The following is a 19,679-nucleotide window of genomic DNA, read 5'->3' on the forward strand; positions in this document are numbered from 1 at the left end:
ATGGGCATGTGCACACTCTCAAAATCTTTTTTTTTAAGTTACGGTCTTTTGACATGGGGTGGATGGGGGGAGCAAGCACAAGCAGGGGAAGCAGTAGGCAGAGGGAGAAGCAGGTTCCTCACTGAGCAAGGAGCCAGATGCGGGACTCTGGGATCATGAACTGAGCGGAAGGCAGATGCTTAACTAAGCCACCCAGGCACCCCCTGCCAAATGGACAGATTCTGGTGACATCTCCAGTCCTAAGTCTTCTTATGAGGTTTGATCACTAGACCTAGGAGATCAAGCTGTGTCATGGTTAGTAGAAGCCACTGACTAAACAGTTTATGTATACAGTACACAGTATAGTTTTGGGTTTTTTAATTTTATTTTTTTTTAAGATTTTATTTATTTATTTGACAGACAGAAATCACAAGTAGGCAGAGAGGCAGGCAGAGAGAGAGGGAAGCAGGCTCCCTATTGAGCAGAGAGCCCAATGTGGGGCTCGATCCCAGGACCCTGATATGACCTGAGCCGAAGGCAGAGGCTTAACCCACTGAACATCCAGGCGCCCCTAGTTTTTTCAGAGGGAGGAGGGTGGGGCAGAGAGAAAGGGAATCTTAAGCAGGTTCCATGCCCAGTGTGGAGCCTGGACCCAGGGCTCGATCTCACAACCCAAGATCATGACACGAGCTAAAGACAAGTCAGACACCTAACCCACTGAGCCACTCCATCACAACCATACAGTATAGTTTTCTACTTTTGAAAAAACTATCTCTTTAATTAAAAAAACAAGTATGCTGTTCATTAAGAGGCCTTGAGAACTATAAGATGAAATAATGCAATTATTGGAAACGGAGCAGGTCAAACTCATGATCCAGAAATCAAGAACATGTTCTTCACCTGAGCCAGCCAGGCACCCCTTGCCAGTATTTTATTTTTATTATTTATTTTTTGACCTCTCACCTATATTTTAAAAATATTGTCTTAATATAAAGTATTACATTTAAAAAAATATTTTCATAACATCAGTACAACTGTTTCCTTTATAGTCTTAATGTATTTTATTTGTGCATAAACACATTGTGAGGAGTTCATAAACAGTCAATACACTACTGAATAGGCATCCATGGCCCCCAAAACTTTAAAAAAAAAAAAAAAAAGAAAGAAACGGAACCTTATACCATAAGGAAATGAGTTTTCACCACTATCCCGTCCCATCCCAGGTATGGGTCCTGAGAGTTTTCTCCAATATTCCTCCGAAAAACTCCTGCTTCAAAGAAAGGGTTATTATTCAAAAAGGGCAGTTTGGATGGGATTGATACAACTTTGTGCGAGAGTGGAGAAGCATTCCTTCTTCTAGGCAGTCTATAGCTGATGACCCAGGGTCCCCCTTTTGAAAGAGGAAACAATGGCGTACCTGGTTCCTCAAGCGTACTGGCTTAAATACTTGATGATGTGTATCACTGGCTTGTCTTTTATGTAGTAAACAATCTCTTCTCTGTGGCTCTGGGCATCCTGAGGTATAATAAATCCTCTCTGCTGATGACAGTCTCTATAATGCCTTTCTCCCTAATTCAAGGCCTCTACTAGGTGGCCTCCCAACTTCTGCTAGCTTCATGCCTGTACCCTGCCCCTACCAACTCTCAGCCGAGGTCACCCTGTGAAACTTAGGACTCAAAAAAACACAGCTTAAAAATCACTGATTTATCTGATTTCTTACCTCAAATATAAATATCCTTATTGTGGCAAATGATTATTTTAAACCTAAATAATATTAAGCTAAAAAGTAAAAAATCTCCATCTACTTAAAATTTACTTTTATTTTTATTTTATTTTTTATTTTTTTAAAGATTTATTTATTTATTTATTTGTCAGAGAGAGAGTGGAGAGAGAGCGAGCACAGGCAGACAGAATGGCAGGCAGAGGCAGAGGGAGAAGCAGGCTCCCTGACGAGCAAGGAGCCCGATGCGGGACTCGATCCCAGGACGCTGGGATCATGACCCGAGCTGAAGGCAGCTGCTCAACCAACTGAGCCACCCAGGGGTCCCTAAAATTTACTTTAACTTTGCAGGCTGATATTCACAATCATGTATATTTATACATTATATCTGTAGTATCCTATAATAAACTTTTTTCTCTTAACATCAATTAACAGCATTCCATGTACATAAATGCACGTAGATTTCCTCCTTTTCAACAGCTGCACAGTATTTTCTTATATGTCAGTACCATAATTTAATCAAATGCCATCAGTAAACACATAACTAGGGAAAATCCTTATATATACAAGTTTGCATACTAATTTTTACCAGCTTGAGATATACTTGACATATAACATATTTTAAGCTTAAGGTGTACAGAAAGTAACAAAATACAGAACCAAAAGTAGATTGAACAAGTTAAGGAATTTATTATTTCATGTAACAAAAAGTTCAAAGGAAAGCAGTTCCAGGATTGGGAATTCAGAAGCACAATAAGGTCCTTTCTCTCTCTGCAACCCATTATCCTCAATCTGATGGTTTTCATCTTTATGCTTGTCCTCTTGGTATCAGATGAAGAGATGATGGGCGTACAAGGTGAGCACTGACCCCAACCACTGAGAAGATAGTGTCCAGTGAAAGTTGGTGTGCATAATCCAGTTATCCACCACCCCTCTGCTCAAGTTGGTGTGCCTAGTCCAATTATCCACCTCTCTGCTCTTGCAAAATAGTAATTAGGGAATAAAGATAAGGATTTAGAACCTTCACCAGCCCTTCCACACATGGGGAGAGAAGCTGAAAGTTCAGACTGTAACAGGAGTAAGTATAAAATTCCTTCCTTAAATATGTAATATTCTTTGGCCCTGGAGTCACTGACTTCACACTTAAACTAATCTATATTTCACTTTTATTACATTAATGGAGCTCTCAAGGACCGAATTCTATTAAAGTAAAATTAAGGACAAAATTCTGTTAAAGTAAAATGAACTTTTTAAGCAATATAGGTGATTACATAGGATATATATATATCACACAAACACATAATACACTATGTATATAATAAAATCCTCATAGGCATAAAAGTTCTTAATAGAAATAAATTATAATAAAATAAAAATTGTTTAATTTAGTGTCTGTTTGCTTTTCTTAAATAACTAAAACAAATTCATAAAGCAAAACCAAAATTTGTTCACTCTTACAGAAATGATTCTGATTGATGCATACTTTTCTTAATGCTGACTTATCAAACCCTGAGTTTTGCTTCTCTCTCTATGGTTAAATACACACCACTATAAGCAAATAAGAATGTTTAAAATAAGGGTCCTACACACTGGGATGTAGTTATTTGAAATCAGGTTTTTTCATTCTGAATAGTTTCAATAAAATCTGTGTTACGGGAGAATGTCTCCTTATCTGCTTAACAAGGTCTGTGTTAAATTAATAAAATACAACATTACTCCTGCTTAAGAGTGCATCTTTCATTACATAAGTTAGCAATAGCTTATATCAAATGAAATGTCCAATAATGTAATTAAATCGTTGCTATTTGAAGTATTTTATACAGGAATAATTTATCTCTTTACACTGCTGAAGCCTTGCCTCGCATTTCAGTACGTTTTATAGCTTCTGTATCATTACCTGAAATTTACCTAAGGGGGAAAAAAAAAAAGAAAAAATTATTCCTGATTTTAGGTACAAAGAAAACAAGCCTAAACATCAATTTTCCTGTGACATCAGAAAGTAGTATCAATGAAGAAACCTGCTATGTCAAACAACTTTTCATAATACTCAATAAAGTCAATTTCATTTTTATGAGAAGATTATTTGTTTTGTGAATAGGTATCTTTGCTTCTCTTTGTGATTCCTACCTTTTAGGTATTTCACTGCCTATTATCATTGTAAATAGAAAGGAAATAGAGTGATGCTCAAGTCAATTTTATTCTTGGTTGGTAGTTTTGCTAAAAAAGATCTTTGGAAAGGAGTTTAGCAATAAAAGACGGTTGGCTTTATCTAGCTTTATTCTAGAAAACTGCTTTTTTTTTTTTTTTTAAAGATTTAATTTATTTATTTGACAGAGAGAGATCACAAGTAGGCAGAGAGAGAGAGGAGGAAGCAGGATCCCTGCGGAGCAGAGAGCCAGATGCGGGGCTAGATCCCAGGACCCTGGAGTCATGACCTGAGCCGGAGGCAGAGCTTTAACCCACTGAGCCACCCAAGTGCCCCTAGAAAACTGTTTTTAAAAAGACATTTTTAGGGGCGCCTCGGTGGTTCAGTGGGTTAAAGCCTCTGCTTTCAGCTCAGGTCATGATCCTAGGGTTCTGGGATCGAGCCCTGCATCAGGTTCTCTTGCTCAGCCTGAGCCTGCTTCCCTTTCTCTCTCTCTCTGCCTGCCTCTCTGCCTACTTGTGATCTCTGTCAAATAAGTAAATAAAAATCCTTAAAAAAAAAAAAGACATTTTTTAATGCTACAGGGAAATTTATTAAAGAATAATGCAGAAAATTTCCTTAAAAGTTAAGAATCACAGGGCACCTGGGTGGCTCAGCTGGTAGAGCATCTGACTCTTGGTTTCAGTTCAGGTCATAATCTCGGGGTTTTGGGATTAAGCCCCATGTCAGGCTCCACACTGAACATAAGTCCACTTGGGACTCTCTCTCCCCTCTCCCTCTGCCCTTACCCACACCCCAGAATAAATAAATCTTTAAGAATAATACATAGGGACACTTGGTGGCTCAGTTGGTTAAGCATCTGCCTTGGGCTCAGGTCATGATCCCAGGGTCCTCGGCAGGGAGTCTGCTTCTCCCTCTCCCTCAGCTTCTTCCTCCCCTCGGCCACCGCTTATGCTCTGTCACTCACTCTTGCTCTCTCTCACATAAATAACAATAAATACATAAATATATAAAAGAATCACCACTTAAACTGTCTTATACATTTGGATTACTTTAGCACACCTTCTTAAATCACTGTCCATATGAATTTAAAAATCATTGAATCTGAATAAAGTATTCTACATATTACATTAAATGTCAACATTCATAAAAGTAAAACCAAATGGCATTTAGCATTTTAAATTTTCTCTAAGTTAACAAAACAAACAGAAAAAGACCAGACTTGAAAAAATAATCACTAAAAACATTTTTAAGGAATGTGAATTCAACTTACAGGCTGGCATTGAAGACACTTCAGCCGTGACAATACTTTTTATCCCCAAGTTCGATAAGCCACCTCTGATTAGCCACACGTAAATGCTAAATACTGAAAGGAACAAAAATGTAAAGAATATTAAGAATTTACAGGGCACCTGGGTGGCTCAGTGGGTTAAGCCGCTGCCTTCGGCTCAGGTCATGATCTCAGGGTCCTGGGATCGAGTCCTGCATCGGGCTCTCTGCTCAGCAGGGAGCCTGCTTCCCTCTCTCTCTCTCTCTGCCTGCCTCTCTGTCTACTTGTGATCTCTCTCTGTCAAATAAACAAATAAAATCTTTAAAAAAAAAAAAAGAATTTACAAAGATAGCAATGCTATTGATAATATGAGATTTAGTTAAGCCTTGCTATTAATAAGTCATTGCTGGGGCACCTGGGTGGCTCAATCAGTTAAGCATCTGCCTTTGGCTCAGGTCATGATCCTAGGGTCCTGGGATTGAGCCCCACATCGGGCTCCCTGCTCAGCAGGGCATCTGCTTCTCCCTCTGCCCTTCACCCAGCTTGTGCTCTCCTTCTTGCTCTCTCTCAAATAAAAATAAAATAAAATAAAATAAAATAAAATAAAATAAAAATAAAAATACATAAATAGGGGCACCTGGGTGGCTCATCGTTAAGTGTCTGCCTTCAGCTCAGGGACTTGATCCTGTTGGGGTCGATTCCATGTTAAAACATGTTAACCCCCTAGGGCCTGCCTGGGCCTACTTAGCCATAGTGACTCCATGTTGCCTAGGTAGACATTTGTTGTTTAATAATGCCTCAACAGTTATTGAATCAGTTCCAGGTAACTGTTACTAAAACACACACCTAAAACAAGGCCATTTTGTTTATATTGGTTCCAGGTAACTATTACTAAAACACATACCTCAAACAAGGCCATTTTGTTGTTTAATAAACGCCTCAACAGTTACTAGTATCGGTTCCAGGTAACCGTTACTAAAACACACAGGTAGGAGACATCCAATCAGCCAAAGCCACATATGTAGATGCCTGCGATTGTGCCCTATAAAAACTAGCCTGTAAGACCAAGGGGCATTGCTCTCTTCAGAGGCAGCCCTGGCCGGTCAGTCTGACTTCTAATGCCTGGCATAGAATAAAGCTTTACATAACTTTCACTTTGTCTCAGCCTCATTTCCCTGGCCGGTCAGTCTAACTTCTAATGCTTGGCATAGAATAAGGCTTTGCGTAACTTTGTCTCCGTCTCGTTCCTTTGATAACGGACCCAACAATCCCAGGGTCATGGGATGGAGCCCCACATCGGGCTCCCTGATTAGCAGGGAACCTGCTTCTCCCTCTCCTACTTTCCCTGCTTGTGTTCCCTCTCACTGTCTGTCTCTGTCAAATAAATAAATAAAATCTTTTTTAAATTTTTAAAAATATAAAACACTGCTTAAAAAAATAATACATAGGGTGTCCTGGGTGGCTCAGTGGTTAAGCCTCTGCCTTCAGCTCAGGTCATGATCTCAGGGTCCTGGGATTAAGCCCCACATCAGGCTCTCTGTTCAGCATGGAACCTGCCTCCCCCTCTCCCTCTGCCTGCCTCTCTGCTTACTTGTGATCGCTCTCTCTGTCAAATTAAAAAAAAAAAAAAACCCATAAAGTTAGAATCACCACTTAAGTTGTCTTACATAATACAAACCCAGAAACACAGATTAGACAGATTAAGATTTAACACAAAAACATGTATTCTTTGAAACAAAATGTTAACAATATTAAAAAACTTTAACTAAAGGAGATTGTAAATATAAACTGAGGTGAGTAATTTCACACAACTAACGCCAGTTTTATAAGCTAGACTATCTTTTCTGATAAATCTATGCTATAGTTCAAGAATCTAACATTAATTTACATTTCAATGGCATTTGGGTTACAGTGTTTCATTAGTCATCATAAACCTATTCAGCTAGAGGTTAATATAGGCTACTTTAATATGATGAACACCTGTCTCCTATTTCATAGAAAAGAACTTAAACAGAGCACCTGGGTGGCTCAGTTGTTTACGCATCTGCCTTCCACTCAGATAGTGATCCTGCATCACTCTGTGCTATGCAGCGGAGAGTCTGCTTCTCCCTCTTCCCCTGCTCCTCCCCCGCTTGTGCGTGCTCTCTCTCTCAAATAAATAAAATCTTCATTTATTATTTAGATTTTATTTATTTATTTATTTGTCAGAGAGAGAGAGAGAACACAAGCAGGGGGAATGGCAGGCAGAGAGAGAGAAGCAGGTTCCCTGCTAAGCAAGGAGCCCAATTCAGGACTCCATCCCAGGACACTAGGATCATGACTGGAGCCAAAGGCAGACACTTAACCAACTGAGCCATGCAGGCATCCCAATAAATAAAATCTTTAAAAACAAGAAAGAAAGAGAAGTGCTTAAACAAAAAAGAACAACTTTAAAACCTAAACTCATAAGTCTGTTGTGGTTGGCATTATACTTTCCCTATGAAAACCCCAATCTTCTACTCTGTTAAATACCTTAGATGCATGTTCTAAATACTGTTTTCCTGCAGACATCTGAGTAAGCAGACGAAATTTGTTGTCCTGAAGTACATAGATGCCCTGTTTCAAAAACAGAAAAAACATCAAAGTCAGTGTAGTCTGTAGTCCTTAAAAATTATTTCTTCCCTTCAAAACAATTCAAGAGTTTTTTTAAGGTATTAAAACTCTCCTTTCCACTGGTCAAATTTCTTTAAATGAAGGAATTTTGCAATGCTCAAGCTGAAGAGTTGTTCAGGAACTTTATAAACAACAATATTTCTTGAATGCTTTAAGATACTAAAGATACAGGGTGACCTGGGTGACTCAGTTGGTTAAGCAACTGCCTCCAGCTAAGGTCATGATCCTAGGGTCCTGGGATGGAGCCCCACACTGGGCTCCCTGCTCAGCGGGAAGCCTGCCTCTCCCCTCTCCTACTCCCCTGCTTGGTGTCCCTCTCTTGCTGTGTGTCTCTCTCTAATAAATAAAATCTTTTTAAAAAAAGTAAAAAAATTGTTACTGTAAGTTACAAAAAATTTTTAAAAACAACTTAAAAAAAGAAGATAGTAAAGATAAAAAGAGCATAAAATAGTTTCCTATCCTTAAAGAAACCCGCAGTCTAGTGCAAAGGAACTCAGAAATTGCATGTCCAGGTAAAATTAGCAGTTATATATTAGCTAATATCAAGAAAGCCAATCATCAGTCACTTCTTCTCATCAGCATTTCAATATTTACAAAGATATTGGTTATATGAAAAAATTAAAGCTAGTGGTAGCTACAAGATAAATTATTTTCATTTTCTAATCCTTAATCAAAATGTCAATCCACTCTAAATATTTCCATGAGTTTCATAAAACAAAGTAAATCTACTTAGATGCATAATTTTCCATGTAATCTATTAAATCTTATATTACAAATTATTTAAGAGAAAAATGACATCAACTAAATAATGCAAGAGTTACTTAAGAGTTAAATATGTGCACGGTGCCTGAGTGGCTCAGTGGGTTAAGCCTCTGTCTCCGGCTCAGATCTGGTCTTGGGCCCTGGGATCTAGCCCCGCATGGGGCTCTCTGCTCAGCAGGGAGTCCTGCTTCCCCCTCTCTCTCTCCCTGCCCCTCTGGCCTACTTGTGATCTCTCCCTCTGTCAAGTAAATAAATAAAATCTTTAAAAAAAAAAAAAGTTAAATATGCTCTATAAATTAAACTTTAGAGACTACTCTAAAAACAAATGTGACATATCTGTGGTTCTGCAGAAAATTACCACCAAGTAATAATAACTAAGGAACCAAATCCTAAAACCTTTATCATTCTGACATTTGCTACTTTTTAAAAACTTAAGTTATTTAATTAGGGGAAAAAACCAGCTATCATTACCGATATTTGTCTCTTTGTTCTTATTCACTATATTCTATTACAGAAAAAAAGTAATGATATATTAATAACATATAAAAGAAACATTTCAAAGTTGACTAGAAATTATTCTGTTTTAGATATTAAATAAATGACTAAAATAGAACATTTATATTAAATTAAAGGCTTAAAAAATGGCCTTATCTGTCTAAATACCTGATGATTTGTCCTTAGATTGTCGATTTGTTTCTTGAATACTGTAGTCCAAAATCTTTACAAATGAACTTCATGATATCTAACTCATCCTTGAACCTTGCAGTATCTTTGTAAGACCTAAAAAAACCAACTGAAAGTAATTAGTATTTTTCCTCCAAAGAAAGCAGGAGGGTTATATTATTCACCTAATTTTGAAATGCCAGAACAGCAGTGAACATTTATTGACAGTCATAAAGTGATAAGCACCAAGAAAAGAAGATCCCGTCTCAATCACACTGTTATGTAATTATGGTGCTAAAATTAGTCTTAACAGTAAGCAGCAATTTTATGTATAATTCGTTCTAGCACATTAAAAAAAGGCTAAGCATAATCATGGTATTGTTATATAAAATATAACCAGATTCAGCTATTCAGATGAGAAAGGAATGCCTTATGAATTGATCTATAAATTACAAGATTATTAAACACATAAACACAGACTCTAAAGCATTTCCATCCCTTGCATTTAAACAAAAAAATCCATTTAGGTTAAAGAACCTACTAGACCTTAAGTAGAAAATCAACAAGATTTTAGATAGTTGTTTCAGTACACCAAATTTTTAGGAAAAAAGTCTAAAGTATATATATACATTTTCTTCAATATTAAAAACATGAAAGTTGGATAACAGAATTAAAATAGCATCAGACCTAAAAAGAAATTTAATCCGTGAATTAAAGAACAGAGAATAAATAAAATTTAGGAATTAAAGTATTTCAAATTTTATACAATCTTTTGAAATGGATCACCTTTGTTTATAACCTACCTGGAAGAAAATTTTCAAATCCATACTGCTTCACCTTTCTATCAATCCTTGTCCCACTCGAAACCCCATGTTTTCCAGCTTAGTAATACAGCGTCCATTTTCCTATTTTAAAAAATAATAGTTTGGAATATTTTTAGAATGCCAGAATGTTAATATTAAAATTGTTATAAGAATGTTGACTTAATGTAAGTGGTTACACCTTTTTTCACTAAAAATTTTCTTTTTTTTAAAGATTTATTTATTTGAGAGAGAGCAAGAGACAGAGCATAAGCAGTGAGGAGGGGTAGAGGGAGAGAGAGAGAGGGAGGAGGAGGAGCAGACTCTACTGCTGAGCAGGACGACTGCCGCAGGCTAAATCCCAGAGCCTGAGATCATGACCTGAGCTAAAGGCCAGATGCTTAACTGACTGAACCACGCAAGCACCCTCACTAAAATATTCTACGAAAAGTGAAATTATAAGTTATATTTGAGATTTCTTAGTACTATCATTTCATAAGGCAACAAGGTAAACAGGGAACTGTTACTTACTACTTTTCAGAAATGCCAACCCCTTTTCCTACTTACTCCTGCTAACCTTCCCCCCCAACCCTGGCCCATTTTCAACTTATCTCCCCTTAGTTGTAAAAATGAAGTCAAAATACCACCTTTCCATTAGTCATTCCCTTTGGGAAGTCATTAAATTCTACTGTGTTCCTTGCTTCAAAATGTCTGAGTCATCCAAACTTTCCTGTTCTCAGTGTCTTAACTAATGACCCCACCATCCTACTGCTAGGAATCAGTGCAGTTGAGTTTGGCTTGCTCTTTCTCTGACAATCTCATCTAGGCTTCAGGACTTAAATACTACCCATATGCTGAAGACTCTCAAATCCTCTGGATCATCTACAAAGCCGCCTATAATCCAGATTTCTCTATCTCGCATGGCTTCAACCTTCAACTCTTCTTCACTCACATGAGCTCCAGCAATACTAGTTTTGCTGTTCTTAAACATGCCAGGCATGCTCCAATCTCCGGTCTCCTGCACAGGCAGCTCTTCATCCAGATATCCAATGACCACACACCCTTGCTCCAAGTATTCATTCACATGTCACCATCTCAGTGAGTCCCATTTTTTTTTTTTCTTTCTTTTTTCAGGTGTACACTATAATCATTCAACAATTCCTATAGATTATTCAGTGCTTATCACAGTAAATATATTCTTTTTTAACATATAATGATTATTTGTTTCAGGGGTACAGGTCTGTGATTCATCAGTCTTAGACAATTCACAGCACTCACCAAAGCACATACCCTCCCCAGTGTCCAACACCCAGCCACCCCATCCCTCCCACTCCCTTCATTCCAGCAACCCTCAGTTTGTTTCAGTATGGTTTATCTCCCTCTCTGGTTTCATCTTGTTTCATTTTTCCCTCCCTTCCCCTATGATCCTCTATATCGCTTCTTCAAATTCCTCTTATCAGTGAGATCATATGATAATTGTCTTTCTCTGACTGACTTACTCTGCTTAGCATAATACCCTCTAGTTCCATTCACATCATTACAAATGGCAAGATCTCACTTTTAATGGCTGCATAATATTCCAGTGTGTAATACTACTTCTTCTTTATCCATTCATCTGTTGATGGACATCTGGTTCTTTCCATAGTTTGGCTATTGTGGACATTGCTACTATAAACACTGGGGTGCACATGCCCCTTTGGATCACTACATTGTATTTTGGGGGTAGGTTGTAGGATAGCTCTATTTTCAACTTTCCTGAGGAACCTCCATACTGTTTAGTATATTCTTATTACCTTTATGTATTTCACACCATCCCCCACCCACCCACATCAGTGAGGCTCATTTTAACTATCTTCTTTAAAACTGCAACATTATTCCCCCTTTAGAAATTCTCTATTCCAGTGATTCTCAAAGTGTGCCCCAAGACCAGTAACATTAGCATCATGTACGAACTTGTTAAAAACTGAGGATTCTGAAACTCAATTACGGAATCAGAAACTGTAGGTGTGGGGTTAGTAGTCCTGTGTTTTAAGAAGACCTCTAAAGTAGGGTGCCTGGCTGGCTCAGTGGGTAGAGCATGCAACTCTTGATCTTTGGGTTGTAAATTCAAGCCCCACATTGGGTGTAGAGATTACTTAAAAATAAAAAAAAAATTTTAAAAAAAAACAGCCCCCTAAAAGTGATTCTGATGCCCTATCCCATTTCCCTGCTTAATTAGTCTCCAAAGAACATCTTTCAACCATTTAACATACTATATACATTTTACTAATTTCACATCCCCACCCTCTGCTAGAATACAGCTCCAAAATGGCAGGGGTATTTTACGTATTCTGAAGCTTGTTAGGCTCCACTAAGTATATCATAGGCCTCATTATTTGGTTAACTTTCTTCTAAGGAACCATGTATTCTACTAATGAGATTGTGACTACTAAATCTGGCACGTTTATAGTAGACTTTATTGGACATAGCTATAGAGAAGTCCACAGCCCCCTCAAATTAGGCATATTCAAAATGGTATTTGGGGCACCTGGCTGGTTCAGTCAGTAAAGCATGCGACTCAATCCCAGGGTTTTAAGTCCAAGCCCCACACTAGGTGTAGAGATTATATAAAATCTTAAAAAAAAAATTAACTGAGGGAGGCCTGGTGGCTCAGTCAATTAAGTACCACTCTTGGTTTTGGCTCAGGTTGTGGTCTCAGGGTCATGGGATCGATCCCTGTGTCTGGCTGGCTGCTCAGATAAAGCTGACTTGAGAGTCTCTCCTTCTACCATCCTAACCCTGGCTCCTATGAATACGCTTGTGGTGTGCTCACACACATACTCTCTCTCTCAAAAAAAATAAGTAAAATTAAAAAAAAAAAAAAAGATATTATCTTAATTTCCTCAGCCTGTGCTGGCCTCTAAAATTCCCTAAATTCTTAATGGCACCACCATCCACCTAGTTACTGCAACAAAGAAAACTTCCATTTTCTTCACCTCTTACTCCCAACCTTCCACATGCACTGCAGTTCTGTGGAGCCTATCGTCTACACGCTCTCAAATCTAACCTTCTTTCTCCATCCTTACTACTTAAGTTAGCCCTTCTCATTCTCTCCTGGTTTCCAGTTAGAGCCTTCCAAATGATCTCCTTAGTCTCTAGTTTTTTCTTCCTTTTATTATATCTTCTGTATTTCTGCCAAAGACTTTCTAAAAACTAAATCATGTTATTTCTCTACTGAACCTTTCAGCACCCTCTCCCTTTCTTCAAAATAAAGTTTAAACTCCTTAGCATGGCAGTATGTGCTTTTCCTTAAATGATCCTGGCTAGTTAACCAGATTCACTAACAGCCACATCTCCACAAACATCTCTCCTTCTACCACTCTGAAATTTCTGCAACTCCGTAATTCCATGCTTTCTTCTGCACCTCACATACGGTGTATGGAACACCACACGCTGTTCCATACACAGTATAGCCTTTATTTTTTTTTAAGATTGTATTTATTAAGTTGAAGAGAGAGACAAGAGAAAGAGCATGAGCAGGGGAGAGGCAGAGGGAGAAGCTGATTCCCCCACTAAGCAGGAAGCCTGATGCAGGGCTCAATTCCAGGACCCTGGGATCATGACCTGGGCCAAGGCACACATAACTGACTGAGGCCACCCAGGCGCCCCTGTATTTTTAAAGATTTATTTATTTAAGAGAGCAAGCATATGCGTGCAGTGGGAGAGGAAAAGGAACAGAGAGAATCTCAAGCGGACTCTCCACTAAGCATGGAGCCTGACATGGGGGTTGATCTCAGGACCCTGAGATCATAACCAGAGCCAAAAAACCAAAAGTAGGACACCCAACAAACTTCGCCACCCAAGAGACCATATATGCTTTAAATTCAGCTCAAGTGTCATATCTCCTAAAAGCCTTCCTTGGCGCTCCTTTAGGCCCTATGCTGTCATAACACTCTGCACATAAATCTACTATTGTACTTAAAATCATGTTTTCTGTTTATCCTCTAGTTTACTTCAAAACATGCTGAGGTGGAAAAAAAAATGCTCAGGTGGAATAGTACTCGTCAGCCTTTGTGAATCATCCAAGAGTATGTTGATTAGCAGGGAATATGACTTTATGTAGACATTCTCAAATCCTAACTACTGATCACATAAGCTTTTAATGATGCCTTTGTAAATATCTTCTGATGTTGCTACTTGTTCACTCACTTTGGTATCTGTGGATACTCACAAGTGGGTACCAAGTTTTTTTAAAAAAATTAAACTTGAAAATATTTACTATTAACCTTTCAAAAAAAATCTATTCTCCATAAATCGGTAAATGCCCAATTATTCAGTTTTAAAAGATTTAATTCCTCCTTAAGCATAGTGTGAAAATCATTGATTTGGAGGGTGAGAACACTGGTTCTTTTCTTTATTTCACACCTCAAAATTTATGACTTCATCTCTTTGAAGATATATAAAAACCACTGTTTAATGTCAGGGTTATGGGACTTCTTATACGTTTATTTATTATGAAAAAATCTGAAGTACACTTAAAGTAGAGACACTAATACAACAAAACCTCAAACACCTAAATTCCAAAATGAATTCTAATCAACACCGCCACTTTAACTTTTTAAAATTCTTTTTGCTTGAGGCGCCTGGGTAGCTCAGTGGGTTAGGGCCTCTGCTTCGGCTCAGGTCACGATCCCAGGGTCCTGGGATCGAGCCCCGCATTAGGCTCTCTGCTCAGCGGGAGCCTGATTCCTCCTCTCTCTCTGCCTGCTTGTGATCTCTGTCTGCAAGTAAATAAATAAAAAACCTTAAAAAAATTTTTGCTTATATGCACTTTCAATTCCCCAGTATAAACAAAGTACAATAAGAAAAATATTTTTATTAAGTTCTAAAGATTTATTTTTAAGTAATCTCTACACCCAGTGTGGAGCTCAAACTTACAACCCAAAGATCAAGAGTTGCACACTCAGTTGGGGCACCTGGGTGGCACAGAAGGTTTAAGTGGTCTACCTCTTAGTTTCAGCTCAGGGTTCTGGGATCACACTCAGCATGGAATCCACTTGAGTTTCTCTCTCCCTCTCCCACCCCTCCCCCACTCCTGTGCTCTAAGAAATAAACATCTTTAAAAAATTAAAAAAAAAAAAAAAAAAAGAGGTCGCACATCTCTAGAACCAACTGAGCAGCCAGGCACTCCCAAAGTTATGTTTATGTTTTTTTAAGATTTTATTTATTAATTTGACAGAGAGCGAGAGAGAGGGGAGAATACAAACAGGGGGGCCAGCAGAGGGACAAGCAGGCTCCCCACCCCAACAGGGAGCCCAAAGTGAGGCTCCAGCCTAGGACGCTGAGATCAAGAGTCCAGGCAAAGACAGATGCTTAACCAACTGAGCCATCCAGGCCCCCCCTCCAAAAGGTTATTTTAGATTAAATAATTCAAAACTTACAGATTTCCTTTCCCTTATATGACTAGCACATCTCTTAATATTATCAGTCATGATTACAAACAGCTGTTTTGGTTTTTTTTGGTTAATCCACCGGAAAAAAGAGGGATTGAAAAAAGTTTTCCAGGTGAAAGTTGTAAGAGGGAAAGTAGAGAGAGGGGTGTAAAGAGAACTGATTGCACACATGATGGTGGGGGGGCAGGGGTTTAATAATAAAAGAGTGAAAGAGGTGTGTTACTCATTATTCTTTGGGAAAAGGGTAAAGGGAAGGCTAACTTTGCTTAAACAATAAATGTCTGCTACTTATCACTTAGCATAGATGCTAAACACTAATAACTATTGGTTCTTGATGATAATGAAGTCAAAAGTGTGTAACTTGGAAAAAACGCTTTAATTACAGATGTGTCTGAATAAGAACCATTCAGTCCTTCATTTCCAATACTCTCCCCTGGTATCTTTTTAATATCTCCGAATGCATCATGCTTTTCTGTCATAGACTGAACGTGTGTCTCCCTCAAATTCTTATTTTGAAATCCTAACCCCCAATGTGATAGTATATGAAATAAGGGCCTTGGAAGGTGATTCTGTCATGAGATAGAGCTGTTAAGAACAGGATTAATGCCACTATAAGAAAGACCCGAGAGCTAGTTAGCCCCTTCCACCATGTGAACACACAGGCAAAGACATCCATCCTATGAACCAGGCAAAGGTTTTCATCAGACCAGAATCTGCTGGTACCTTAATCTTGGACTCTTCAGCCTTCACAATTGTGAGAAATAAATTTCTGCTGTTCATAATTCACCCACTCTATGGTGTTTTGTTATAGCAGCCTAATAGACTAATACACTATCCTTCTTGTGGTTTACACATGAGCAGTACCTTCCCAGATTCCTACACACACCTCAGAAATCCAACATGTTCAAAAATAATTCTTTTTTTAAAAAAAAATATTTTATTTATTTATTCGACAGAGATCACAAGTAGGCAGAGAGGCACGCAGAGAGGAGGAAGCCGACTCCCACAGAGCAGAGAGCCCGACGCGAGGCTCCATCCCAGGACCCTGGGATCATGACCTGAGCGGAAGGCAGAGGCTTTAACCCACTGAGCCACCCAGGCGCCCCAAAATAATTCATTCTTTAAACTTTTTTCAAAGATTTTATTTGAGAGAGCGCGAGAGCGAGCACACATGCGTGTGACACACACACACACACACACACACACACACACACGCGCGCGCGCGCAGGGGAGGGGCAGAGGGAAATAGAAACAGACTCCCCACTGAGCAGGAAACCGGATGTGGGACTCAACCCTAGGATCGTGACCTGAGCGGAAGGCAGACGTTTAACAAGCTGAGCCACCCAGTGGCCCCAAATAATTCATTCTTTATCTCTTTCTTCTATTTCCTCTCCATCCAAGACAGCTGCTCAAGTTAAAAATCTGGGGATAATTTTCAACTCTCACTCTTATACCTAACCAAGTCCTAGAGAGTCTACCTCCTTTCAAACCATTCTCTCCTTTTCTTAGTTCAGATCTTCATCATCTCCTGCCGACTCCTGAAATAATGAATCTTTCCACTACAAGGATCTTCTCTCTCCAACCTAAACACTGGATTATCTTCTAAAATGCAAATGGACCACATCATTCCCCTCTTTAAAATTCTCACTGGGACACATGGGTGGGCTCTGGCGGTTAAGTGTCCAACTCTTAATTGGGTCAGGTCAAGACCTCAGGGTCATGAGACTAAGCCCCCACATATGGCTCTACACTGTGTGGAGTCTGCTTAAGATTCTCTCCTGCCCCACCCCCCACCAAGCTCGTGCTCTAGCTCTTAAAAACAAAACAAAAACAAACAAAAAACACCCCCCACTGCTAACGTCAAATTCTTTAATCATACAGCATACAGGGCTCTTTCCAGCTTCAGTTCTCAACATTTCTCACTCTCCATCCATTCAGTCTAGTCACAGTGAAATACTTAAGCATATTTAAATGCACTACACTCTTTCATACATACCCCTATGCCTTTACCTTTTCCTGAGATGCTTTCCCTTCCCCCACTGTCCACCCTTCTTGATCAACAGCATCACAGAGAGGGCTTCTGACTTAAGTATGACTTTGGAATATCCAATTTATAATATTCATTAGAACTCCGTGATTTTATACCTAATTACAACCTAATACATTAATTATTCATTGACATCTATTTCCCAATGACTGTGAGGTGGGGGATTTATCTCATTTAGCACAATATCAGGCTCACAGTAAACACTTAATAAATATTTTCTGAATAAATGATGTTTCCCACAAATTCTAAGTAACTCCCCTGGAGAATGGGGTCATTGTTTCATTACTATACCGCCAGCACGCAGAACCACCTCTGACTTATAATGGGCACTAAATAACTAATTTTTTAATTAAATTTGTTTCCTAATTATAGTAACGCCTGCAAACTTCCCTTTAATCTCAAATCGCATTACCCTTCTGTTTGAGAGGTGCGTGCAGTAATACTGATGATTATGGATAGGAGCTGGGGGTAGTTTCACAACTGTGCCCAGTGGATGGCTCCGTAGTGCTGGAGTGACAGAATTAAGTAAGGGTGCCAAAACCAGCTGTGCAGTTAACCATGCCATAAATCATGGTAGCGACAACGCTAAAAGTAAGAAAATCTGTGACCTGCAGGAACCAGATATGAGAATGGGAAAAAAAAAAAAAGTCAATATGCGAAAGTGAAAAGGATGAAAGACTGAATAGAGCTGACAGATTTTAGGCGTAGGATACTTGGCAGTGGACAAGTTTGTCTACACTTCGGAGGGCCTTCGGGGGCGATAGGACAAGGGCTGAAGGAAAGAAGTGAGAGAAAACAAAGAATGTCACCGCAAAAGGACCTCAAGGGCTTTTGGTATATGTGCTGTGGAAGCGAGCACCTCAAGGGCTTTTGGCAGCACTCACCACCTCCCCCTGCTCCGCGGACTTGTACACTCCAGACACCATCTCGTTATGGAGAAGCAAAAACAACGCCTCGTCCGCCATTTCCTGCTTAGTCTTCCAAACGCCGGGTTTCGGCTCTGGTTTGGGCCGGGCTCAAAGGTTCCGGCTAGCGTCTGAGCGATTTGGACGCCGGCTCCGCGACTCCTTCAGTCCACAGCCAGTTCCTGGTTGCTAGGAGACCGAAAAACTCGCTCCGCGTCCCCAAGCCTGGTACAAACGTGAGTCCGGTACCGGGACGAGCCCACTACAGGGCCACCAAGTCCTCAGGCCCAACAACACAATCTGACAGCACCCGGAAACAAACAGAGCCAGCCGAGACCCTATCCGGCCCCTGGGCGGGGGGCGGAAAAACAACTTCCGGTCCCGTTTATCCCGGCCTTCCGCCAGCTCTATGGTCACAGAATTACTTCTCTGGGTTGAACTGTTCGCACCCAGACGTGGGGAAGTTTCCTCTCACAAATGACTTCGGGGTGCAAGGGCGGGAGTGTGAAGGGGTAAAATAAGACAAAGGAGCGCCTGCTGAAATGTGTGTTAAGTAGCTATACGTTAGCACTGCCAAGAATTAGCTTCATCAAAAGCTTTCATTTCTGCCGTGTGTTCAATAGGAAGAGTAAAGAGAGTGAATGAGTAAATCATTTTTCAGGCTATGAAGTTTAGCTATATTAAGAAATTATCCCAATTCATTGTGGGTTAAACCTGGGTATGCAAAAGATTTAGTCATTTTGGCCACCAAAAAGTTTACTGGGAGTCAGGTATAAGTTAAGGGGGATGAAGTAAGCAAAGGGCGAGGTACATTTAAAACAAAATACAGAACCAGACGATTAGGTGCACGAAAAAGTGCGAAAGACCAGAAGAGCGACCTCACTGTGGGAAGTAGCTCATAGGAATCTACAGCAGGAACGCTTGGGTGGCCCAGGTCATGATCCCAGGGTTCTGGAATCAAGTCCCACATTGGGCTCCTTGCTCAGCAGGGAGGCTGCTTCTCCATCTGCCTGCAGCTCCCCCTGCTTGTGTGTGCACTCTCTCTGACAAATCAACAAAATCTTAAAAATAAAGGATCTATGGGAGATGTGGGATTTAACTCCTACAAAGATGCAAACACATACATAAGCACCTTCTAAATTTGGCAAACTCTGACTTAAAGGTGTTGCTTAGCTTATGATTGATTCTTAGTAATTCACAAGGAAGATTTTTTCCCTTGTGATATTAATATATTTAATTAAATGTTTCCCCCAAGTTTACATACTGAATTTTCTCTAGTTGTTAACAATCATCTCTCAACTCT

At 39.5% G+C, this 19,679-nt stretch overlaps 1 protein-coding gene across 1 annotated transcript; it reads right to left on the bottom strand.

Annotated features, from left to right (window-relative positions):
• Positions 1–2,365: 2,365 nt before the first annotated feature.
• On the bottom strand, positions 2,366–18,826 carry TRAPPC6B (trafficking protein particle complex subunit 6B). The gene is given in 8 exon segments (XM_053447858.1): positions 2,366–3,607; positions 5,119–5,190; positions 5,193–5,211; positions 7,627–7,710; positions 9,193–9,248; positions 9,251–9,306; positions 9,994–10,097; positions 18,356–18,826. Coding segments are annotated over 7 exon segments (345 nt in total). The 5' UTR covers positions 10,020–10,097; positions 18,356–18,826; the 3' UTR covers positions 2,366–3,575.
• Positions 18,827–19,679: the final 853 nt, after the last annotated feature.

This window comes from Lutra lutra, chromosome 7 (assembly GCF_902655055.1).
Source record: "Lutra lutra chromosome 7, mLutLut1.2, whole genome shotgun sequence".
Classification (NCBI taxonomy): Eukaryota; Metazoa; Chordata; class Mammalia; order Carnivora; family Mustelidae; genus Lutra; species Lutra lutra.